Raw genomic sequence first — 21,764 nt, 5'->3', positions numbered from 1 at the left:
TTTTATTCTTGTCATCTATGTCCTATTGTCAGGTGACAGAACCAACACAGTGTCCTATAACTGAAGTAATGTTAAGTCCTTAAAGTCATATTCTTTTATTGTCATGATTGTATTTCAAGCTTTTTTTTATTTTTGTATGATACCTGATTTATATGGAATATGACTGAAGTAAACTAAAGTCTAAAATTCTTAGTCGTTCATTTGTTCAATAGTAATTAAACATTAAGTAATTCACAAACTATGAATTGTACTTTTTAAATTGTTTAAAAGCATGTAGAATTGCAAATGTAGGAAAGTATATTTCTCCTTTTTTTCTTTTTTTTTTTTCTTTACCTGGAAGCACGTCAACGTAGACAATCTGGCAAAACTTCTTGTTTGCGATGTGGGTCATTTCATCACAGAGCATTAACAGTTGCCTTTGATATTTTGTTTGCAGTTTAAACAGACATGTTGGTGAAAATAAAATTTCAGGCACACATCAGGAAGAGGCTTCAAAAGCTTCATAGGGCTTCATCCACGCATGTCCACCCTCTACTACAGCGGTCCCCAATCCCAGTTGACGTGGGCCGGTGTCCCTGTAGGTTTTAGATGTCCTTGATCCATCACAGCTGACTTAAATGGATAAATTACCTTCTCAACATGTCTTGAAGTTCTCCAGAGGCCTGGTAATGAACTAATCATGTGATTCAGGTGTGTTGATCCAGGGTGAGATCTAAAACCTGCAGGGACACCGGCCCTCGTGGACTGGGATTGGGGACCCCTGCTGTACTAGATCAAAGGTGGGTTGGTTATCTTAAAAAAAAAAAGACATACTACATAAGCACTAGTGATGTGTCGGTTGCGAACGAAATGGCTCTTAGAGCCGGATCTTTGACGTGAACGATGCGAGCCGGCTCCTTATCGCAAGATGTGGGTTGTTTTCTCTCTCTCTCTCTCTCTCTCTTTCACTTTTCTTATGATTGTGGGTTGTGCTTTGCGCTGGGAAGGAGGGGAGGGCGGTAGTCACAATCTCAGTAGCACAGGAACAGATCAGGAGGAAGAGAGGGGGAAAGAGAGCCACGGACAACAACGTCACATTAGAAAGGTGTAGTAATCATCCACAACTATTTTTAGTTGCAGATGATAAAGGATTCAGAAAGTTTATTCATGCAGGTCCATATGACAGAATATATGCATCTTTTTGTTTTCATATTAGAATTTATATTTAATTGTGTTGTGGTTTGCAGTGTTTGGTGTTGTTTCACTTTAAATTTGTTTAAAAGGAAAAAGATGAAAATGTAAATAGTTAAAAGTTGAACTGAATAGTTGGTTTTTGTAATATATGATTTATTACATTTTATTAGGAGTGAATAAATAAAAGTATATTTACGATGGACCCTAGAGACAAAGCGCATACGAACTCCAAAACACGTACAAAACACAACAGAAGTGCTCCAGGATGCTCGGCGCGGTGTTGAGCTTTTGTTACCTAGTGGCTACACAAGCCAGGAAGTACTAACGACCGGATTTGGTGTGTGGTAGTAGCAGGTAAATGAACTTTTTTTAAAAAATTACTTGAATATATATGAGTGCTTGTGTATAAATACACAAACAATACACATATGCTTTCATTTCTGTAATTTAAGTGATGTAGGTAGTTCTGTTTCGGAAGTTCAATTAACACTAGGAATATGCTTTGGAGTTTGTACATGCTTTGTCTCCAGGGGCCACTGCACACATATATAAATAAAAAAAAAAACTATTTTGCAGTAGTAATTCCTTTTGTGCATAATTTCTTGTTATTGTTAATAAATTAAAGCAACAAAACAACCTGAAGAGCTGGCTCTTTTTAGTTAGCAGAGCCAGAAATCCCATCACTAATAAGTACTTCTGCTTTAAGCGGATTTGTGGCAGAAAGGCATTTACAAATAAACTGATTAATCAGTGAAATCTTTCAGTTTTCTTTTGGTCTACACTCCTGCTATAGGGAAGTTTAATGAAATAGTGGTATTGAATAGGTCTGTAACTTTAAGTTCAGTTTGTGGCTCTGTCAGTTAAGGAGAAAGGAAAGCACACATGATAAACAGCTTAATTTTATAGACTCTAGAAAAATGAAGAGTTAATTTTAGGAATCTCAGTTGGTAATTGTTATAACTTAACGTATTACTTCAGAAGTTGCTTGGGGGATACTGGCAGATATTTTGATAACTTTCAGGACTTGCCTGAATCATGATTTAAAAACAAAACAAAAAACCCCAACAAGATCGCAGAACAAAGCTCTGAAAGTGAAAGTGGGTGGCTCTTAAAAGAGCCGTTTGATGGATTGGGGTGAAGGAGTTTAACCGCCGAAGCCGTACAGAGTGCGGCCCTGCCTCTTCAGAGCGTACACTACATCCATGGCGGTCACAGTCTTCCTCTTAGCGTGCTCAGTGTAGGTGACGGCGTCGCGGATGACGTTCTCCAGAAACACCTTGAGCACACCGCGGGTCTCCTCGTAGATCAGACCGGAGATACGCTTCACTCCGCCGCGGCGAGCCAGACGGCGGATAGCCGGTTTGGTGATGCCCTGGATGTTATCACGGAGAACTTTACGGTGACGCTTGGCGCCTCCTTTGCCGAGTCCTTTGCCGCCCTTGCCTCGTCCACTCATGGTTATTGTTTCTTGTCTGAACGAACAAAGTCGAATGAATCTCAACCCCACGGAGCCGTGTTATTATCTGTGCTCGGCGGACGTAAAAGAAAACAGACGGTTCGCTGGACCGCTCGAAGCTCAGTGGCCCCGCCCACTCTTCTACTCTCTAAATGTGGAAATGTTGTCTTTTGTTAATGACAAATTAAGTCTAACCGAAGGGAGGCTCACACCAAATCGCAACTTTCAACCTCAGCTTTAGTGGAAAAGTACTGAGGAGGGGGACACAGGGCAGCCACTGACTCTTCTCCTCCAGCTGGGAGGGCCTTAACACTACAGAACTCCATATGTTCAAATGTACATGAATCAAAATGGTTATGAAACGAGTAATGAAATAAATACATGGTAAAATAAATAGCAGTACGCGCTCAGCTTGGAATAAAATGTGTCCCTCCACTACAACAGCCAGTGTAGGCTTTAAAAATAACAATAGAACTCAATATTTCATACATGAATAATAATATGCATCTATAAATGTATTATGTGTTTAATAGCATATTTTAAAATGTAGTTGATAACTTTTAACAGTGAAGCAAGAGCATGGTGCTGCATATAACAGACAGGCCCACAGATGGGTCTAGAAAATGTGCAGCAATTGAATTTATTTCTTCTCTTTAGCTGATAGTTGGTGGGGCCCAGGTAGACTGTAACTGCATCTGTACCAGTTTTTCTGCACTCCAGCCTTTTCGCACAGTGGAACAAATTCTCTTAATTCCAAATTCCATAAAAATGGAAAAGGGTTACCTTAAACGGATCATGTTGCTAATTTGTAAGTTCATAAGCATTTTTTCTTTCCATTTCATAATCAATTCTACTCCAGGTCAAAGATATGTATAGGAAAATTTCCCTAATATGATATCATTTATAAGAAATACCCGTCTAGCAAATAATTGTGTAAGTGCATGGAGGTGGGACCTCACAGAAGCAGAAAACTGCAACAAGATGAATACAGACGACTGAAACGATACAGACACGACCATGCAATGAAAAGCTGCAACATGAATGTTGCTACTAATTTTGTGCCAAAGCATTTTAATCTAATGACTGCTCAACTTTGCATATCAGAAGAAGTATACTTTGAACTAAAACCAAGTGTTAAATAAAAAGTCGCATTAATTGTGTTCGTAGAAAGACAAAGTGACTACAAAGTAAAAACCGGAACACATTTGTTGACTGGGGGTCGGTACAGCGGATTGATAGCACCCAGTGACACAAAGGTGCACATCCGCGATTACAGTAGTTGTAACAGTGAGCTGCATGTTTAACAGTTGGAATTCTGCTCGTCAGTTTAGTGTGTAGCTCTGAAAAGAGCCGTTGTGTTGACGTATGAGATGCAGTCAGTTTACTTAGAGCTCGTGTACTTGGTGACGGCCTTTGTGCCCTCAGACACTGCGTGCTTGGCCAGCTCACCGGGGAGAAGGAGGCGCACTGCGGTCTGGATCTCCCTGGAAGTGATAGTGGAGCGTTTGTTGTAGTGGGCCAGGCGAGATGCCTCGGCTGCGATGCGCTCGAAGATGTCGTTGACAAACGAGTTCATGATGCTCATGGCTTTGGAGGAGATCCCGGTGTCGGGGTGGACCTGCTTCAGCACCTTGTACACGTAGATGGCGTAGCTCTCCTTCCTGGTCTTTCTCTTCTTCTTGCCGCCCTTGCCGGCGGTCTTGGTCACGGCTTTCTTGGAGCCCTTCTTGGGCGCGGACTTGGCGGGTTCAGGCATTTTCTCTCCTCGATACTCTGCAGTAACGAATGAGCTGTTTGACCGAGAGCGGCGCTTTTTATACAGGCTGTATGCTAATACCACTGCGCGGGCCCTCGGATCTCATTGGTGGAGCCGCACAGTGGGCCGGACGTTGTGTTGGAGGGAGTTTGTGAACTTTGCTGAAACAGGCGCGCATCTAACAAAGACAGTGGGCTGTGTGATTGTGTCCTCGTTTGCTGACAGTCATTTGTTCTAAATGAGCAGTACATGTAGAGCTCTGTGTGGCAGATATGGATGTGTTAGTAGCAGTAATGTCTTCGGACAACAATGCAATCATTTTAATAACAATTCTGCCTTGTTTCATGTTTCTGTAGCGCCCATGTAACATGGTGATAGTCACAGTTTACGCTCACCAGCACACAGCTTTAAAACTGAGTTTTAGCTCTCAGTGGAGATTAAACACTGGGCATAATTAGGTAACTGCATAGTTTTACTGAAGTCTAATGTCTCACTGGAGCACACATATTAGACTGAACCCCCTCTCTCTATATATATATAGTGTACAGGAACATCTGTGCCAAGTATAACCTGGAAGTCCCGAGGTCAAAATGGGAGATGCCCCCAAGGGTGGTGGAGAATGACCGAGCTAAGATCCTGTGGGACTTCCAGATACAGACGGACAAAATGGTGGTGGCTAACCAACCGGACATAGTGGTGGTAGACAAACAGAAGAAGACGGCCGTAGTGATCGATGTAGCGGTTCCGAATGACAGCAATATCAGGAAGAAGGAACACGAGAAGCTGGAGTTGGTTAAAAAATATCTAAACTTTGTTGCTGTTGTTCTAAAGGAATAAACAATGCAAAGAATTATTTCTTAAATTGCAGTTTTCTTGGTGTGAACCTCAAAGGGTTAATGCTTGAAGTGGTTACTTTCTAAGGATGTAAGCTGTACGGAGTACTGCACATGTAGCTTTGAATGATTCTTAATGAGGTATTGCTCATAGACTGTTTTTTTTCTTTTTACCTTAGTATTTAATAAAAACTCGGTAAAATAAACAAACAAACAAACAAACAAACAAACACACACACAGAGTCAGTTCTAAAATTATTGATCAGTGAAAACATTAAACATAACTTTGAACTTAAGCTGCCAAATGGCAGCTTAAGTTTTGAACATAAGAACTGAGCTGACCAAAGTTTGTTTAGTTGCAGAAGTTCTTTCAAGCACTAAGCTGCCAGATTTAGCACCTTCTTCCTTTATGTTCTCTCAGCATTGTTGGTGATCAAAACATTGACATGTGTCACTGTGTGGCAGAGTCTGTCAATGGTTGTTCAGAAAAATAAAAAATCACTACTGAGAACTCATAAATGAGAAGCGTGGGGCGCTGGTTTGGCTTACAGGTTGAGCAGGTCACGATATTCTGTAAAGATAAATGCAGGACAACCTTTGGTTAAGATTGCTGGTTTTAGGAGTTATTTTGTTGCAGAAGTGATAGTGTTCTCTTCTTGCATTGATGATTGCACGGTTGATCTGGAGCGTTATCATTTGCAGGTTCAGTGGAAATAGTTCCAGTGATTCATTGTATATGTTGCAGTAGTTGCAAAATCTACAAGGAAGGTGCTGCAGCTCCTGAGGTGGTTTATTACAGGCAGCTTTAGGAGTTCCTGTCTTGTGTTTTAAGTGTTGTATTTAAGGGTTTAGTTAAGATGCAAACGTTGTGATCTGCAGTTGTAGGTATTGCTATGGTTTAAGGTTTATTTAATTGCACACAGCAAATCCAGCATGTCCAAATTAACACTGTCGGATTTGATTTCAACACTATTAAAGTGTCTATATGGGTCCACACCAGAGAGTGTTAATTTTTTTATTTTTCTAACTTTTTTCCTTTTTATTTTCACAAATAGTACATAATTACATAACATAATACAGTGTACAATTCAAAACCAAAAAATAAACAAACAGACAAACAAACATAAAACAAACAACAAACTGATAACTAAAACACAAAAAAAAAAAAAAAAAAAAAAAAATATATATATATATATATATATATATATAATTCATTCTAAAAAGCGGGAATGTTACTGTTCTGAACTTCTAGAAATTTCTTTTGGAAATAAACATTTACTAAAAAGATGCAATGGTTTTTGAAAACATTTATTCTGAACTGTGCACCACAATTTCAAAACATTTTCTGAAAGATGTAACAGTATACATGTTCTCACTTTCATTAGAATTTTGTTTATCAAAAGGTCTGACATAGGTGAGCTGGTAAATGCAAATAACAGCATCTCATCACTTATTTCTTCAATACAATATGCATGTCCTTCATTCATCCCTTTGTGGAACTTCAACGCACTTCTGCTCTCCCCCATATTCCATCTTCACAAGCATATCCTGTGCGGAGATCGAATAAAAATTAGTTGACACTAATTAATGGCACAAATAATCCAGTAAACAATTGCAGCACAGTAAAAAAAAAAAAAAAAGGAATCCTCTTTGAGCCGTTACTTGTGTAAAGTATTTTCCCAAAAGACAAAGACACAGGCAACAGGTAATACTGAACTAAATGTAAAACCTCAACCTTTTTAATTTTTACCTAAACCGTGTGCACAAAACTCTGGAGGGATCTATGCTAACGTAGAACCCAGTCAGGACGCCTGCTACTGCTGTTTGCTCGTTTTTGTTTTTTTTATGGGCGATCGTTTTCAGGCTTCAAGTAGCACCATTATACCAACGTTTCACATTCTACACATTGTTTTAGGTGTATTTGACCAAAGATTTGACTGAAAATTCACATGCAAGCTTTTTTTCAAGGCTGTGGTATTTGCCCGCAAACAATACCTTTCAGCTAGCTAAAACTGAATATTATGCTATCAGCGAGCAACATGGCTAATGCCTTTCACACAGCTTTGTCTCAACTCCAAAGAGCCACAGAAGTAAAAGCTCATAATAACAATTGAAGCAATCTTTGAAAAAATGACTTACCAAGCATGGCAAACAACTCAAATATGTAGAGCAAAATGTTCTGAAACGGCTTCACTTCAGCTTCGATTGGAGCCGTGCTGGGGGCGGAGTCTGTGAATTTACTCTGTTGGTGTCATAGCCCCTCTAGGAGTTCAGAGTTAAGAGGTCAAGAGTTAATGTTTCCATTTTAACACCTCCAGATTTGACAGAGAAACACTCATTTTTAACACTCGATTTTAACTACTATCATTTTACACCTCAGAGTTACATTAAAAGAATGTGACTCTGCTTAGAGTAAAATTAACTCTACTTTTGCAAGAAGACTATTAACACCAAAACATTTAACACTTTTGAATTTGCTGTGCAGGTGTTGTTAGTTTATGTGGAGATGTTACTGTTTGTTTGCATGGTTTGTTTAGCTGGGTTTATCAGTGTTACTTGTTGGCAGAAAAGAGCAAATGCATGGCAGTAAATCTAAATACATTATTTTCTCTTATCGTCTTATATAACCAAAGTCCAGTCTTCTACAATTTAAATGAGGGTGACACATCTTGGCAAAGTTCAGAGTGATACATATTTAAATGTAGGGTGTAGGAAACTTTTTTTTTCTGGAGAAAAACACCATGTTTACAGCTTTAGTGGAGCAGCTGAAGAAGACTGGACTCCAAGCTGCTCCAGCTGATCTCTGCTGGACCTGAAAATGTGGCCTGTGATGTTTGTACTGGGAGGAAGCTGAAAGCCATCAAGTCCTGTTTATCTTGTCCAGCCTCTTACTGTGAGAAACACCTCCAACCTCACTATGATGCAGCTCCAATAAAGAAACACAAGCTGGTGGCCCCCTCCAAGAAGCTCCAGGAGAACATCTGCTCTCGTCATGATGAGGTGATGAAGATTTTCTGTCGTACTGATCAGCATCTGTTAAGCAGGTTTATGTTTTGAGTAGCATTTCTGTTTTTATCGTTTTTTTGGTTTGTTTTTACTGTTTTGTCATCATTATTGTTGCTTTAATTTTTACCAGGAAAGAAACAGATGCAGGGATGCAGTCGTTGTGGATCTACTTTTACCAAACATCTGCAGCATTTTTACATTTAAAAGAGGTCCAATAAGGATTTCTTGATGATCTCTTTAATTATGTCTTTAAATATTTAAATGTTCACAGTAATATAACATACTTACTGTGTCATTAAAATATATGAATAGACTTTATGTTGTCATCATAAGTTGGAAATCTTGAATTGCTTATTCAATCAAATATTTGAATCTAAAAGTGTTATGATTTCTTAATTTATTTTATTTCATATGTATTTTATTTTTTAAAACCTCTCCACATCTTTCAGAATGGAAACACTGATACAGACAGTTTGCAACTAGCTTGATACTCATGTTTGTGCAAATGTAGTCACATGATCACTCTGCTGTAAACCCGTGTAGTCAGTAGATGGTGATGTTGGACTGTGTTTGTCTTTGTGAAGTTAGGATGTACTTAGTTTAACACAGAAATATGTGTACGAGTTTTAGTTTAATTAATTATAACTGTTATATAAACCTACAGACGTGACATGAAACTAAATGTTATTTCTTGTTTTTTATTTCCTCTTCAGAGCAAAGCTCAATGCACACTCACAGATTACAAAGACTGTAAAACCTGTGCTGTGCCCTTCATTACTGTGCTGTGTAAATATCTGAGCCAACGAAATAAATGACTGCACTGCATTTGATTGGCTGCTGCTTGTTCTGATCGACACCCCCAGAAAGACACAATACAAAGAGCTGCAATACGTACCAGTTATCAATATTCTGATTGGCTGACCTCCATTCCTATTGTCTCTGCTTTCAACCACACAAATTCCCTCACCACCACCTGTCCCTCTTCAGCTAGAAGTGCAAGTTTTGTACCAGATTTCTCTTAAGAAGAGCTGCAAAGTGGAAGCTCACAATGTGTGAATTTGTGACTCGAGAGGGAGAAGTCAGGCTTTCAGGGCCGAGAGGCCAGCATGAAAGTGAACCCACAAGCAGACTCAAGTCACGGCTGTTTCAACCTCAAGCTGATTTTATTAAATACAGAGAGAGAGCTGTAAAATGTTACAAGGAGGAAACGTCTGAGAGGCTGGATCCATTGTAACAGAGGAGACCGGTATTATTTCCAGTGCAGGTGAGTTGTATTGCAAGGAGAGTAAAGAAGATTGCTTCCTTGGCAGGCTGGTGAATCTGGGTTTTGGAGGGAGGGAGACCTTCTTTTCTGGACTGATGGATGGTTACAGTGAGCAGGAAAGCAGGCAGGTGGGTTTCCAGATTCTCCACAGGAAGTTGGGAGAAACGGAGCGACAGAACACAATGTGACAGAAGAAATCCAGATAAGCGTGGAGGTGAGTGGATAATGAGAAGGTGAAATTAAACAGAGGAACACTTGGAGCAAGCAGAACATGGAGGCTGATTTAAAACTACTGTTTAGATGACAATCTGATAAATACTCTGAGGTGGTCCTTAAAACTTCATCGCTGATTGCAGACAATGAGCCGCATGTGGAGAGAGGCAGATGTAGACCCAGAACTTCACCTGGAGGAAGGACCTGAGCTTTGAACAGAGTAAGAAAACATTCCTCAAAACACCACCGACACCCCGGATCATGACACCAGCACTTGTATTCACTGATCTGAGAGGCTGGAATCACAGAGTTGTGGTTCCAAGTAGTAAAAATAATAAATAAGAGTAAAATTTGAATTGCAAGTCTGCAGCTCTCAATATATCTGTGAAAATATCAGTTGATTGCAAATATTTTTTCCTGTATCTGCGAGTTTAAAAGACAAGAATGTGAAAACATTTTATAAGTGGAAAAAAAACCCCTGTTCTACACATTCTGACTTTTATTCTGTAAATGTTCACATTTTGCAGCATATTTAACTTGATATTCAACGGTGTAAAACACAAAAATACTTGCAGTAAAGATAAAGTCACTGGCTCTGTGTCTGAAAGCCAAATGTCTCATATTTGAAGGATTAATAACTGTGTGATATTTAATGATTTTTGTGTCTGAATGTGAACATTTTTGAAATGAAAAACAATTCATGGTATAATATGTGCCATGGTGTTACAATGTGGCAGCTTTTTTATTTGCTCATCATTTGTATATTATGAATGTAAAAACTGATCTGCTTCCTTTGTTTATGTTCAAAGGGTTAAACAGTGTCTACGTCAAACTGCTCCACTTCCTGGAATGTGTCAAAGCCTGATAACTCCTCCCTCTTCTTCCTGAAACACTGTAAATGTATTTCCTTGTTCCCTCCCCTTTAGATCTGCAGTTTGAAGATGGGTATAACAAACATGTTGTAACGTTTCAGAGCCGACAGGCTCCATTCACTACAGAAAAGTATGTTATGAGATCAGAGGTCAGAATGCTTTCCTTTCTGCCAGAGAGAAACTGAGAGGAGCAATGGCACAGAAAGGAGTTCAGCTGGACAAAGAAACAATTTCTTGTCCCATCTGTTTGGATCTACTGAAAGATCCGGTGACTACAGCCTGTGGACACAGCTACTGCATGAACTGTATTAAGAGTTTCTGGGATGAAGAAGACAGGAAGGGAATCCACAGCTGCCCTCAGTGCAGGAAGACTTTCACACCGAGGCCTGTCCTGGAGAAAAACACCATGTTAGCAGCTTTAGTGGAGCAGCTGAAGAAGACTGGACTCCAAGCTGCTCCAGCTGATCACTGCTATGCTGGACCTGAAGATGTGGCCTGTGATGTCTGCACTGGGAGGAAGCTGAAAGCCATCAAGTCCTGTTTATTCTGTCTGGCCTCTTACTGTGTGAAACACCTCCAACCTCACTATGAATCTCAAGCTTTTAAAAAGCATACACTTGTTAAAACTTCCGTGAAGCTCCAGGAGAACATCTGCTCTCGTCATGATGAGGTGATGAAGATTTTCCGTCGTACTGATCAGCAGAGTATCTGTTATCTCTGCACAATGGATGAACATAAAGGCCATGAAACAGTCCCAGCTGCAGCAGAAAGGACTGAGAAGCAGAAGGAGCTCGAGGTGAGACGACTAAACATCCAGCAGAGAATCCAGGAGCGAGAGAAAGATGTGAAGCTGCTTCAACAGGAGGTGGAGGCCATCAATGGCTCTGCTGATAAAGCAGTGGAGGACAGTGAGAAGATGTTCACTGAGCTGATCCGTCTCATCCAGAAAAGAAGCTCTGATGTGAAGCAGCAGGTCAGATCCCAGCAGGAAACTGAAGTGAGCCGAGTCAAAGAGCTTCAGGAGAAGCTGGAGCAGGAGATCGCTGAGCTGAAGAGGAAAGACGGCGAGCTGGAGCAGCTCTCACACACAGAGGATCACAACCAGTTTCTACACAACTACCCCTCACTGTCAGCACTCAGTGAGTCTACACACTCATCCAGCATCAATATTCTTCCTCTGAGCTACTTTGAGGATGTGACAGCAGCTGTGTCAGAGACCAGAGATAAACTACAGGACATTCTGAGAGAGGAATGGACAAACATCTCACTGACAGTCACTGAAGAGGATGTTTTACTGTCACCAGCAGAGCCAAAGACCAGAGCTGGATTCTTAAAATATTCACGTGAAATCACACTGGATCCAAACACAGCAAACAGACGTCTGTTATTATCTGAGGGGAACAGAAAAGTAACACGAATGAAACAACAACAGTCTTATTCTGATCATCCAGACAGATTCACTGCATGGCCTCAGGTCCTGAGTAGAGAGAGTCCGACTGGACGTTGTTACTGGGAGGTGGAGTGGAGAGGGAGAGTTGGTGTAGCAGTCGCATACAAGAATATCAGCAGAGCAGGGACGGGCAATGAATGTGGATTTGGAAACAATGACAAATCTTGGGCATTATATTGTTACACAAACAGTTATACATTTATTCACAACAATGTCCAAACTCACCTCTCAGGTCCTCGGTCCTCCAGAGTAGGAGTGTACCTGGATCACAGAGCAGGTATTCTGTCTTTCTACAGCGTCTCTGAAACCATGACTCTCCTCCACAGAGTCCAGACCACATTCACTCAGCCGCTCTATGCTGGAGTTTATATTTGGGGAAATGGAGCCACTGCAGAGTTCATTAAAGTCAAATAGACCTTTGAAATTGTATTCAAATCAATGCAGCACTTTTTCTCTGTTGAATCTTTGTGAACAGATCAGAGTGACATGAGAGAAATTTATTTCAAAACAGTTTCCACTAGACCCCAAAGTAAGTAAAGTAAGTAATTATCATAAACATAATCAAGCAATAATTCAACAGTTTTAGGGTTTCATTGTGTTACAGGAAAAATGATTCTATGTTTCTTTACCTTCTTTTAAATGTACAAAGATGCCTTTTGTCTGCCCTCTCCCTATGGTTAGATTAGTTTAGAGTTATCTTTTTAGACTTTCCCAGCAAACACATCTTGTTTCTGGGACATATTGTTTTAGATTGTTTTATCTTCCCTAGCTCTCTGCTGACGAGACTAGCACCATATATGGAGTTGTTTTATTTTATCTGTTTATTATTTGTTATCCTGTTCTCACTGTCTCTGTGCTCTGTGCCTATAAAAATTACCAAGCCACTGTGCATGGTGTGAGTTGTTCTTAGCAGCTCACCCGTGTACACGTTTGATAAAGAAAGTAACTTTGTCTCATTGTGTCTTTATTTCTCCTGGGTCTTTTACAGAGTTTTCCCCCAACATTTCTTGGTCCTTCGGAGCCGGAGCGCCTCCATCGTGTCCCATCTCCGTGACCAGTCCACGTTGTTCGTCTGTCGACAGCCCACACACTAGGTGTGTGGTCAAAGACCAAGGGCGTTAAATTCGAGTCTTGGCCAACGTTCTTAGAAAGCGACCCACGGTGGTGGGGCCCGATCGAGGTGGACCAGACCCGGCGACACTGACCAGGTAGATACAGACACACTGACACAATCTTGCGTAAAATCGTATTTTAAATTCAGGGAATTTAAAATAGCGAAAGTAGCTCGTCGCGACTGGAAGCTCCCCACTTCTGTGGGTTTAAAGTAGCTCGTCGGCTGGTAGCTTGGAGCTCGTCGACTGGAAGCTCCCCACTCTTGTGGGTTAGGTTTGGAGCTCTGGGTAGCTCCCCCAGCTGGGTCAAGGGAATAAGTAGCTCGTCTACAGAAAGACTGGCAGCTCCCCTTTATTATAAGGGTTCCGATCGCGCGAATAAGTGTGAATGTGAATGTATGCGTGTGTATTGTTGTAACTAACGGAGCAAGCTGAATTTTCACGGTCCAATAAGAGACTGAGCTGCTCCTACTGTGTTTTTCTTTTACTGCTATTCACTGACGTGCTGGTGAGTTGAGAGAACGGTCGAGTTCCGTCTCGTAAAGTTCACACCGCTTTTGGAAATAGTCCGAAAGTAGAAGGGCGTGTGAGCAACCACTCTCGTCTCTAATACCAGCGAAGGTGATAGCAGCTGTATTGTGTATATATTACTTAAACAAAAATAAGTAAATACATAAATAAGATGGGTAATCAAGCAAGTGAAATTAAAACTCACTCCTGCTGACGAGCAGTGGTGAGAAAAGAAAAGTCCAGACGCCGGACAAAAACAGTGTCTGTAAACTGAGAGATTTAAGAAAACAAAATATAAACAGTCAGAAGAATAGAACTCAACTGCCAGTTTAGTAAAACCAGAAGACGAGACACTGTGCAGTTCCCACAATCCTTTTAGTAAACCAACACTCATTCCTGCAGCCGCATCTGCAGCAACACCCATATCAGGAAGAACATAATAATCCCTTATTAGGTGAAAACTAGAGATCAAAGTAGTTTGAAGTAGTTTAAAAGGGTTGAAAACAGACCCCACTGAGTAGATATAAATATAAAAAGTACGAAATAAAGATGAAGGGAAAATTACAGTAGAAATTATCTTTAGAGTATTTGAAATTAATAATAGCAAGGATAACAACCTGTAAAGTGATATTATCAATGAAACACAGTTGGCATGATGACCATGCCCACAATGTATAAAATGAATATAAAGCAAATAATTCACACGAAAATATTTTAATAAAATAAATAAGGTATATTAAGGCTGTGTCATTGTTCAGCCAAGGACAGTGTGTGAAAAGGTAACTGTCTCCACCTTGGGAAAAGGATGATTCTGCAGGTCATCTGAAGCCCTTGATGGATACAAAATAAAATATAAATAATATATTATAATAGAACTGCCTGGTCCGCCATGCAACAGAGAGAACAAATGTGACCGCAGATTGGATGAATTCTAAATTATCTGTTTGCTGAATAAGATGATCCTAACTAACAAATTGGCTCAGTAGTAGTATAATGGTACACACTAATAAAATATTATAATATGCTATTGCTGTTATATAAGACAAAGAGGATAATATTAACAATGACATAATATTAATATGAAGAGGCACCTTAATCGGTTATGATGTGAGGTGGATAATTGTTAAGCAGTAGTCTGCATCAAGCTTAAGGTTTGCTGAAACTCAGTGTAATGACATGTGAGATGAAGACAATACAGAGAATAACTAAACTAATGAAGTGCATAGAGGCACTTGACCAGCTTGAAACCTATCATCCTAGAATGACACATTGCTGAGATATAGAGCACACCTATAATAACAACCAAAAAGCAAAACCCTGTAGAGAACAGCTAAAACTACAGGATTGAGAAGCTGAATTAAATATGTAGACACTGCTAAGCTGATGAGCATGTTCCACATTTTCTTTTCTTTTTCTTTTTTGTTTCTTTTAGAGCAGAAGCTGCTGTAACACACCCAAAGAAAGACTCTAGGTCTGACCAACCGTCTCAGTCGTGGGCAAAAAGATGTCAGTCAATAAAATTCTAAAAGATAATTTGTTGACAAAAAATATATCAAGAGATAAAAGATAAAACAGTCCAGTGTCCCACTTATGAATTGTATAAAAACACACAGTCCCAAGGCCAGAGCCAGCTATGCCACACAGCCAAGTTGCACTCCACATGTTGCCTTTAACAGGGTTAGAAGTTGTCCTTGGAGACCCACCACCCTGCAAGCATATAGTCAGTGGTCACTCAAGCCTCTGGAACTCTGCTGCCTTTAGGCTGTGGCATATAATAGGCCCTGGACTGCACAGAGAGACAAAACAACACAGCAGTGTTTGTAGTGTGGGCTATATGTAGACCAGTGTATCAGTGCAATCAAGTACACCTGCCTCTAATTAGTCCAACCCCATTCCAGCCATTGGCTCACCAAAAATGTGACAACCACAAAACCACTCCCAACCCAGTGCAACTTCACACAATAATATGGAGCTGAATTAACACAGGCACATTAGTCTACCATGTTACAAGCTGCATGCTATTACAAGCCAACATATGCAGACTTCTGCCTTGTTCGGGTGGCAGCATTTTTTCTTTTTTCTTTTGTGTCCTGACACGTTTATGTTTTTTTGTTTTTGTTTGATTATTTTGTTGGTTTTGGAAACGAATTTAAACGAACTTGTGACAATACTTGAGAATCACAGTGACACATAGTGATTAGGCATATGATTGAAAAATGCCTAGGTTTAGAGCTGTGAGCTATGAGCTGTGAGCAATGCAAAGTTAAATATATATATATATATTTGTATAAATGGGAAACAACCGTAACTTGAAAGTTTGAAATGTGTGAGATCCATGCATTGTTTGAAGAACTAGAAATTATCTAAAACTGCCTTAAGTGAAAATGTAGAGTTGCATCTATTCTCCCAAACAAAAAAACAAAAAACAAAAAAAGGGAGAAGCATTCTGTAACTTAAAAATAAGGCTGACTGTTGACAACAGACTAAAACACTAATTCTCAGGTGGCTATCAGGAACAGAGAGGCGAGCAAAGTCACAAACACCAAGGCCACAGACAGCCACGCAGAAACAGCAGATAACATAGAGACAACGCCTGCTAGAACCGTGGAGAGGAAGGTCACTTCACACGAGATTGTTGCGCATGTGAAATACACAAAGATAAACAAATAACCATTTATATAGACAGCCAGTATGTTTTCTCTGCTGTGCATCATTTTGCAAAAAATCTGGAAAACCAGAGGAATGATTACACCAACTGGCAAACCAGCATGCCAACCTCTTACAACGCCTACTGACTCTTTCATTACTACAGGCAACAATTTTGCTGACAGAGCAGCAAAATAGGCGGCACAACAGGCAAACATCACATTGATGGCAGTAAACACACATCAGATTCCACTGGATGTGTTGAAAAATGAACAAAAAGCAGCAAGCACAGCAGAGCAGGCAAAATGGCTAAAACACGGTGCAGTTCTGACAAACGACTTAATGATGTGTTATGGCAAGCCAGTGTTGCCAAAATTCCCCCACAAAATGGCGGCATTAGTGACTCATGGCTGTACGCATTTGTCAACGGGGGGACTGACCAGTATTGTCAACTCTCATTTCTACACTGTAAATTCTACACAATACTCTCATTTCTACACTGTAAATTCTACACTGTAAATTTTGAAACCTCAGCAAAACAATTTGTCAGAACATGCATGACGTGTCAAAAATGTAATGCTCAGGGAAACCTGAGACCACACAATCCACATGGACTTTATTGAGCTAAATGAATGCCAAGGGTAAAAATACACCCTAGTGGTTATAGATGTATTCTCAAAGTGGCCAGAAATCTACCCAGTGAAAAAGGCAGATACAATTTCAGTAGCAAAATGTATGTCTAAGTTGTAGGAAAATAAAGAGATGATTGTAAATGACGAAGAATGTAATGATGTCTATCAAGTGTCTTGCAGATCACAGCCCGGTGACTGGGTTCTGATCAAAGTGCTCCAAAGGAAAAACTGGAGCTTGCAAAATAGCGGAACGACCATCTTGCATCCATCAGAGCCAGTAAGTGAAGCCATCTAAACACAGCTGACGGCAGGCTTGCCCACTTGTTGTGATCTCGCCCGGTGGAGGGGTCAGCTTTCCTGGCCGGGGGGTCTACTCGCGACAGGAGGGTGTGTCCCGTCGTCATGAGGTGGTGGCTCTTAACAACTGCAGCGGCCCTGACCATGGCCGGGCTCCTCACCTTTGCTTCCGTGAGGGACAACAAGTCACGTTATATGGAGAAAAGGCAGACACTGTATGACAAAGGAAAGTACACCAAGTTTCCCCATGGCTATGCCACTAATTTCTGGTGGCAGTTTATGAACACTACAGCTTACTTGAATAATAAAACTGACTGCTATGCAAATACATATACACTTTCTGCCCACCAAGGAACGAGAGGAAGTGTATGGACTGTTCACTCAACGAAACCTGTGCCAGTAACGCGACACTGATGAGCCTCAACTGTCGCTCCAACTACAGCTACCGAATGATACTACAAACAAAGACTCATTACCAGACAGGATGTGCACGGACGGCACCAAGCAGTAAAGGAACCAGAGTTTCGCATCTGAGGAGGAGTGAAATTCTTACAGAGCTTGATCCCCGGCATTGGAGTTGCCGAGGTGCGGGATCATGTGGAAATCAACCGATATGCTCTGCTACGACACATCAACTTGACTAAGACCCTGGGAACCGCCTTAGCAGGAGAACAGCAGGCCATCAGAACGATGGTGCTGCAGAACAGACTGACACTAGACCTGCTAACAGCATCACAAGGAGGAGTTTGCAAGCTGATCGGGGAAACATGTTGCACTTTTATCCCTGATGGATACGAAACTGGAGGAGACATTTATGAAGCTTTGCAGAATTTGACCGCTCTGCAAAAATATGTCACTGACCACACACCTGGAGCAGCTACAGCACAAAGCTGGCTGGACTGGCTGTTCAGCGGTTCATGGCTGGCTGCTGTAGCAAAGCGATTTTTCCTTCTAGGTCTCATCATGATAGCACTGCTCATATTAGTGTTGTGTGTGTTGCCATGCCTAAGAGTAATGATTTCACAGATGATAACAACTACAATGACTGCTTATGTTGCCGTGCCTGAAGAAGAACAACATCCCGTTGCAATTCTGTTAGAGGAGAACTTGTACTAGCTGCTAATAAATGACGTGGTGATTAAAAATGACTTGTCAAGTGATCATGCACTGATTAAAACATTAGTAGGTTATGCAAGTTTTCATGCTTTTATTTTTTGAAGTTTTCATTTTAAATATGAAGTTTTCATTATTTTACATATAAAGTTTTCAATTTAAGGTTTGCATCATTTTAAGTATAAGGTTTCATGCTTGTATTTTTTGAAGTTTTCATTTTAAAATATAAGGTTTTCATCCTTGTATTTTTTGAAGTTTTCATTTTACATATTAGGTTTTCATCATTTTTAAATATAAAGTTTTCATTTTACTTTTCATCCTTTTATTTTTTGTAAGTTTTCGTTTTAAAATATAAGGTTTTTATCTTTTATTTTTTGTAGTTTTAGTTTTATTATTTTTTCTTGTTTATTCCACTTGTTATTTCAATTACTATGATTTTCATTTACTATGTTTTTCTTTTTATTATTTTCTTTTGTTTTATTCTTTAGACCAGATGACTTCCATTTCTGCTATGCTGACATTTTGAAAATTAAAAAATTGCTTAAGATACTTAATAACTAACCTTCACAGACAATTGTTGTATACATTTAAAATAAGTTAAAACAGGAGGGAATGTTACAGGAAAAATGATTCTATGTTTCTTTACCTTCTTTTAAATGTACAAAGATGCCTTTTGTCTGCCCTCTCCCTATGGTTAGATTAGTTTAGAATTATCTTTTTAGACTTTCCCAGCAAACACATCTTGTTTCTGGGACATATTGTTTTAGATTGTTTTATCTTCCCTAGCTCTCTGCTGACGAGACTAGCACCATATATGGAGTTGTTTTATTTTATCTGTTTATTATTTGTTATCCTGTTCTCACTGTCTCTGTGCTCTGTGCCTATAAAAATTACCAAGCCACTGTGCATGGTGTGAGTTGTTCTTAGCAGCTCACCCGTGTACACGTTTGATAAAGAAAGTAACTTTGTCTCATTGTGTCTTTATTTCTCCTGGGTCTTTTACAGAGTTTTCCCCCAACACATTGCTTAAACGACAATAACACTGGAACTTTATTTATTTTTATTTCTTAAAGATTTGGATTTTATAGGTGGCCAGTCTTATGTAGTTTAAATAGAACAAACTACATATTATGTAGTTTGTTCTATTTTCTGAATTGGCAGGATTTCTCTTCCTTTCTGTTGTTTATTTACTTCCTTTACATAGAAGAAAATATTGTTTTAATACAAGAAGACCTGCACAAAAAGTAGTTCATGTCTCTCAGTCAGTCCAGTGTGTGATGTCTCGTGAACTGAGTAAGATTGATGGAGGGGAGTTTGTGGCAGAAATTAACTGATAGATTAAACGTTGTGAATAATTCTCAAACTGCTTTGACGCTGTGTTGATGAGAGTAAATCTAAGTTTCATAGTCTTTTAAAATCAATAAAATGATGAATTCTGCGATGGTTTTTATCTTGACCTACAGAAAGCTTTTCATACAGTAGATCTGATATGATCTACTATTCAGGAAACTAGAGAAATATGGAATAAGATGTTTAGCCTATTCCTGGTTAGAAAATGGACAAGTGTGAGTGTAACAATCTAAAACCCAAATTATTCTACAATGCATTTGTATACACACTAGAGAAACTAAAGGCAAGCAGTGATGGGAAATATTGCACAACTAAAATTGCTGCTATTGTGTGCAGTTAATTTGCAATATCATCTCTCATGTGGTTATTTCAATGATAGGATGAATGAATTCATAAATTGGTAAACAAACAGACACATTTACTACATTTCATGAACACCAAACGTTCCAGCAAGAGAGCAAATTTGTAGCTAAAACATGATCTAATGTACTAAGCAGGGCCAGATCTACAGTGGTGGCATGTGCCACCTTACATTAACTTCTTTCCACCCTTGGTGCCTCCCCACTTTTGCATGTGAGTATGTCGTTTATTTAAATAAACTAGAATTAACACTTTGAGCCTAGCTAAATTTAACACTGAATATAAATTCTAAAACTGAATATATTTCATATATATTGCAAAGCTGAATATACTGTACTCTCATGCTCATTAATTTGACTATGTTTCCAATAATTTTTGTTCTTTGCTGACTATGAAGAAAAGTTTTATTATATATTTTATTTGTATTTATTATTATTATTATTTTATTTATGTGTTTTAACAGTCTGGGTTTTTTTTGCACAGTAAGTGTTTTCCCTGACAGGTGCAATTATATTTTTTATAGGCAAATTGAGAGTGACTACCAGTATAGTTTAATGTGCAGTTGTACCTAATAAAGTGGCCCATGCATGTAGAAGTTTTTGTCCGTAATTGTAGTTTTTACCACAACATCTAGAATACATCCTACTTATCACTGCATGTGTTGAAATTATGACTAAATCCATCTTTTAAACTTTTCTTCTGTAGGAGACATAACCAATCATCTAAAAATATATAAGGTTAATTTCAATATGGCAAAAAAAAAAATGAACATACACAAAGTAAAATTAAATCCAATGTTCATACTGTATAAACCACTGAATACATGAAGTTTACAGGTAGCAACATTCCCAAGATCAAGGTTTTGGTTGTGATATTATTTTCACTCTTCGTGAAATGTTTCTTTGTTCTCTATTATTCGCCTCTGTCAGTGCGCCCCAGGGTGGCTGTGGCTACAATGTAGCTTGCCATCACCAGTGTGTGAATGTGTGTGTGAATGGGTGGATGACTGGATATGTAAAGCGCTTTGGGGTCCTTAGGGACTAGTAAAGCACTATATAAATACAGGCCATTTACCATTTACCATTATTTTAATAGTTTGTATCTCTTTTTGCACTGAGTCCAGTGAAGACGGAGCGCTTCTGACCAGGGGCGATTTTAGCACATTTTAAGCACCCCCAAAGATTTCTTACTTTTTTTGACAATATTTGCCATTTGTGTGACACACTACTAAAAACATAAAAAGCATACAATACCTGGTTGAGCCATAACATTTTAACAACAAATGTATAGATAACCCCCCCCCTCCCAAAATGGTTTGTTCCAGCTCCCCCCTGCTCTGGCTCTAGCGGTGTTGCTGCCAGAGCGATTAGTGATGGGATTTCCGGCTCTTTTTAGAGAACCGGCTCTTTCGGCTCCCAACCGGCTCTTCAGGTTGTTTTGTTGCTTTAATTAATTTATTATTAACAATAATATAAAATTATGCACAAAAGGAATTACTAATGTAAAAACAAGTGATTTTATTTACATATGTTTATATATAAATATTTACGGTGGCCCCTAGAGACAAAGCACGTACAAACTCCAAAACACATTTCTAGCGTTAACTGAACTTCCAAAACAGAGCTACCTAGATCACTTAAACTGACAAAGACAAAAAACCTTATTTTACTCGTACAATCTGGAAGTTGTGTCCTTCCTATATTAAAGCTGCTTTACAGAAT

General features: G+C 39.4%; 3 protein-coding genes across 7 annotated transcripts; 1 reads left to right on the top strand and 2 right to left on the bottom strand.

The window, feature by feature from the left end:
* Positions 1 to 2,301: 2,301 nt before the first annotated feature.
* Positions 2,302 to 2,646, bottom strand: LOC146635585 (histone H4). The gene has a single exon (XM_085347832.1). It carries the CDS (start codon positions 2,627 to 2,629, stop codon positions 2,318 to 2,320), a length of 312 nt encoding a protein of 103 aa, XP_085203958.1. The 5' UTR covers positions 2,630 to 2,646; the 3' UTR covers positions 2,302 to 2,317.
* A 1,337-nt stretch (positions 2,647 to 3,983) lies between these two features.
* On the bottom strand, positions 3,984 to 4,401 carry LOC146635584 (histone H2B 1/2). Its single transcript, XM_085347811.1, has one exon. It carries the CDS (start codon positions 4,383 to 4,385, stop codon positions 4,011 to 4,013), a length of 375 nt encoding a protein of 124 aa, XP_085203937.1. The 5' UTR covers positions 4,386 to 4,401; the 3' UTR covers positions 3,984 to 4,010.
* A 6,359-nt stretch (positions 4,402 to 10,760) lies between these two features.
* Positions 10,761 to 12,437, top strand: LOC146635583 (tripartite motif-containing protein 16-like). 5 transcript variants are annotated; one of them, XM_085347702.1, is made up of 2 exons: positions 10,767 to 10,801; positions 10,937 to 12,437. In XM_085347702.1, the coding sequence occupies exons 1-2, from the start codon at positions 10,767 to 10,769 to the stop codon at positions 12,435 to 12,437; spliced, it is 1,536 nt and encodes a 511-aa protein (XP_085203828.1). The 5 variants fall into 5 exon arrangements, with proteins under 5 accessions (XP_085203835.1, XP_085203828.1, XP_085203813.1 ...); XM_085347687.1 differs by having other exon boundaries at positions 10,767 to 10,887; positions 10,996 to 12,437; XM_085347696.1 differs by having other exon boundaries at positions 10,767 to 11,099; positions 11,217 to 12,437.
* Positions 12,438 to 21,764: the final 9,327 nt, after the last annotated feature.

This window comes from Diplotaxodon limnothrissa, linkage group LG3 (assembly GCF_057381915.1).
Source record: "Diplotaxodon limnothrissa isolate DT_005_m linkage group LG3, D_limnothrissa_male_GT1.1, whole genome shotgun sequence".
Taxonomy (NCBI): Eukaryota; Metazoa; Chordata; class Actinopteri; order Cichliformes; family Cichlidae; genus Diplotaxodon; species Diplotaxodon limnothrissa.
This window is presented reverse-complemented; position numbering and strand designations above follow the sequence as displayed.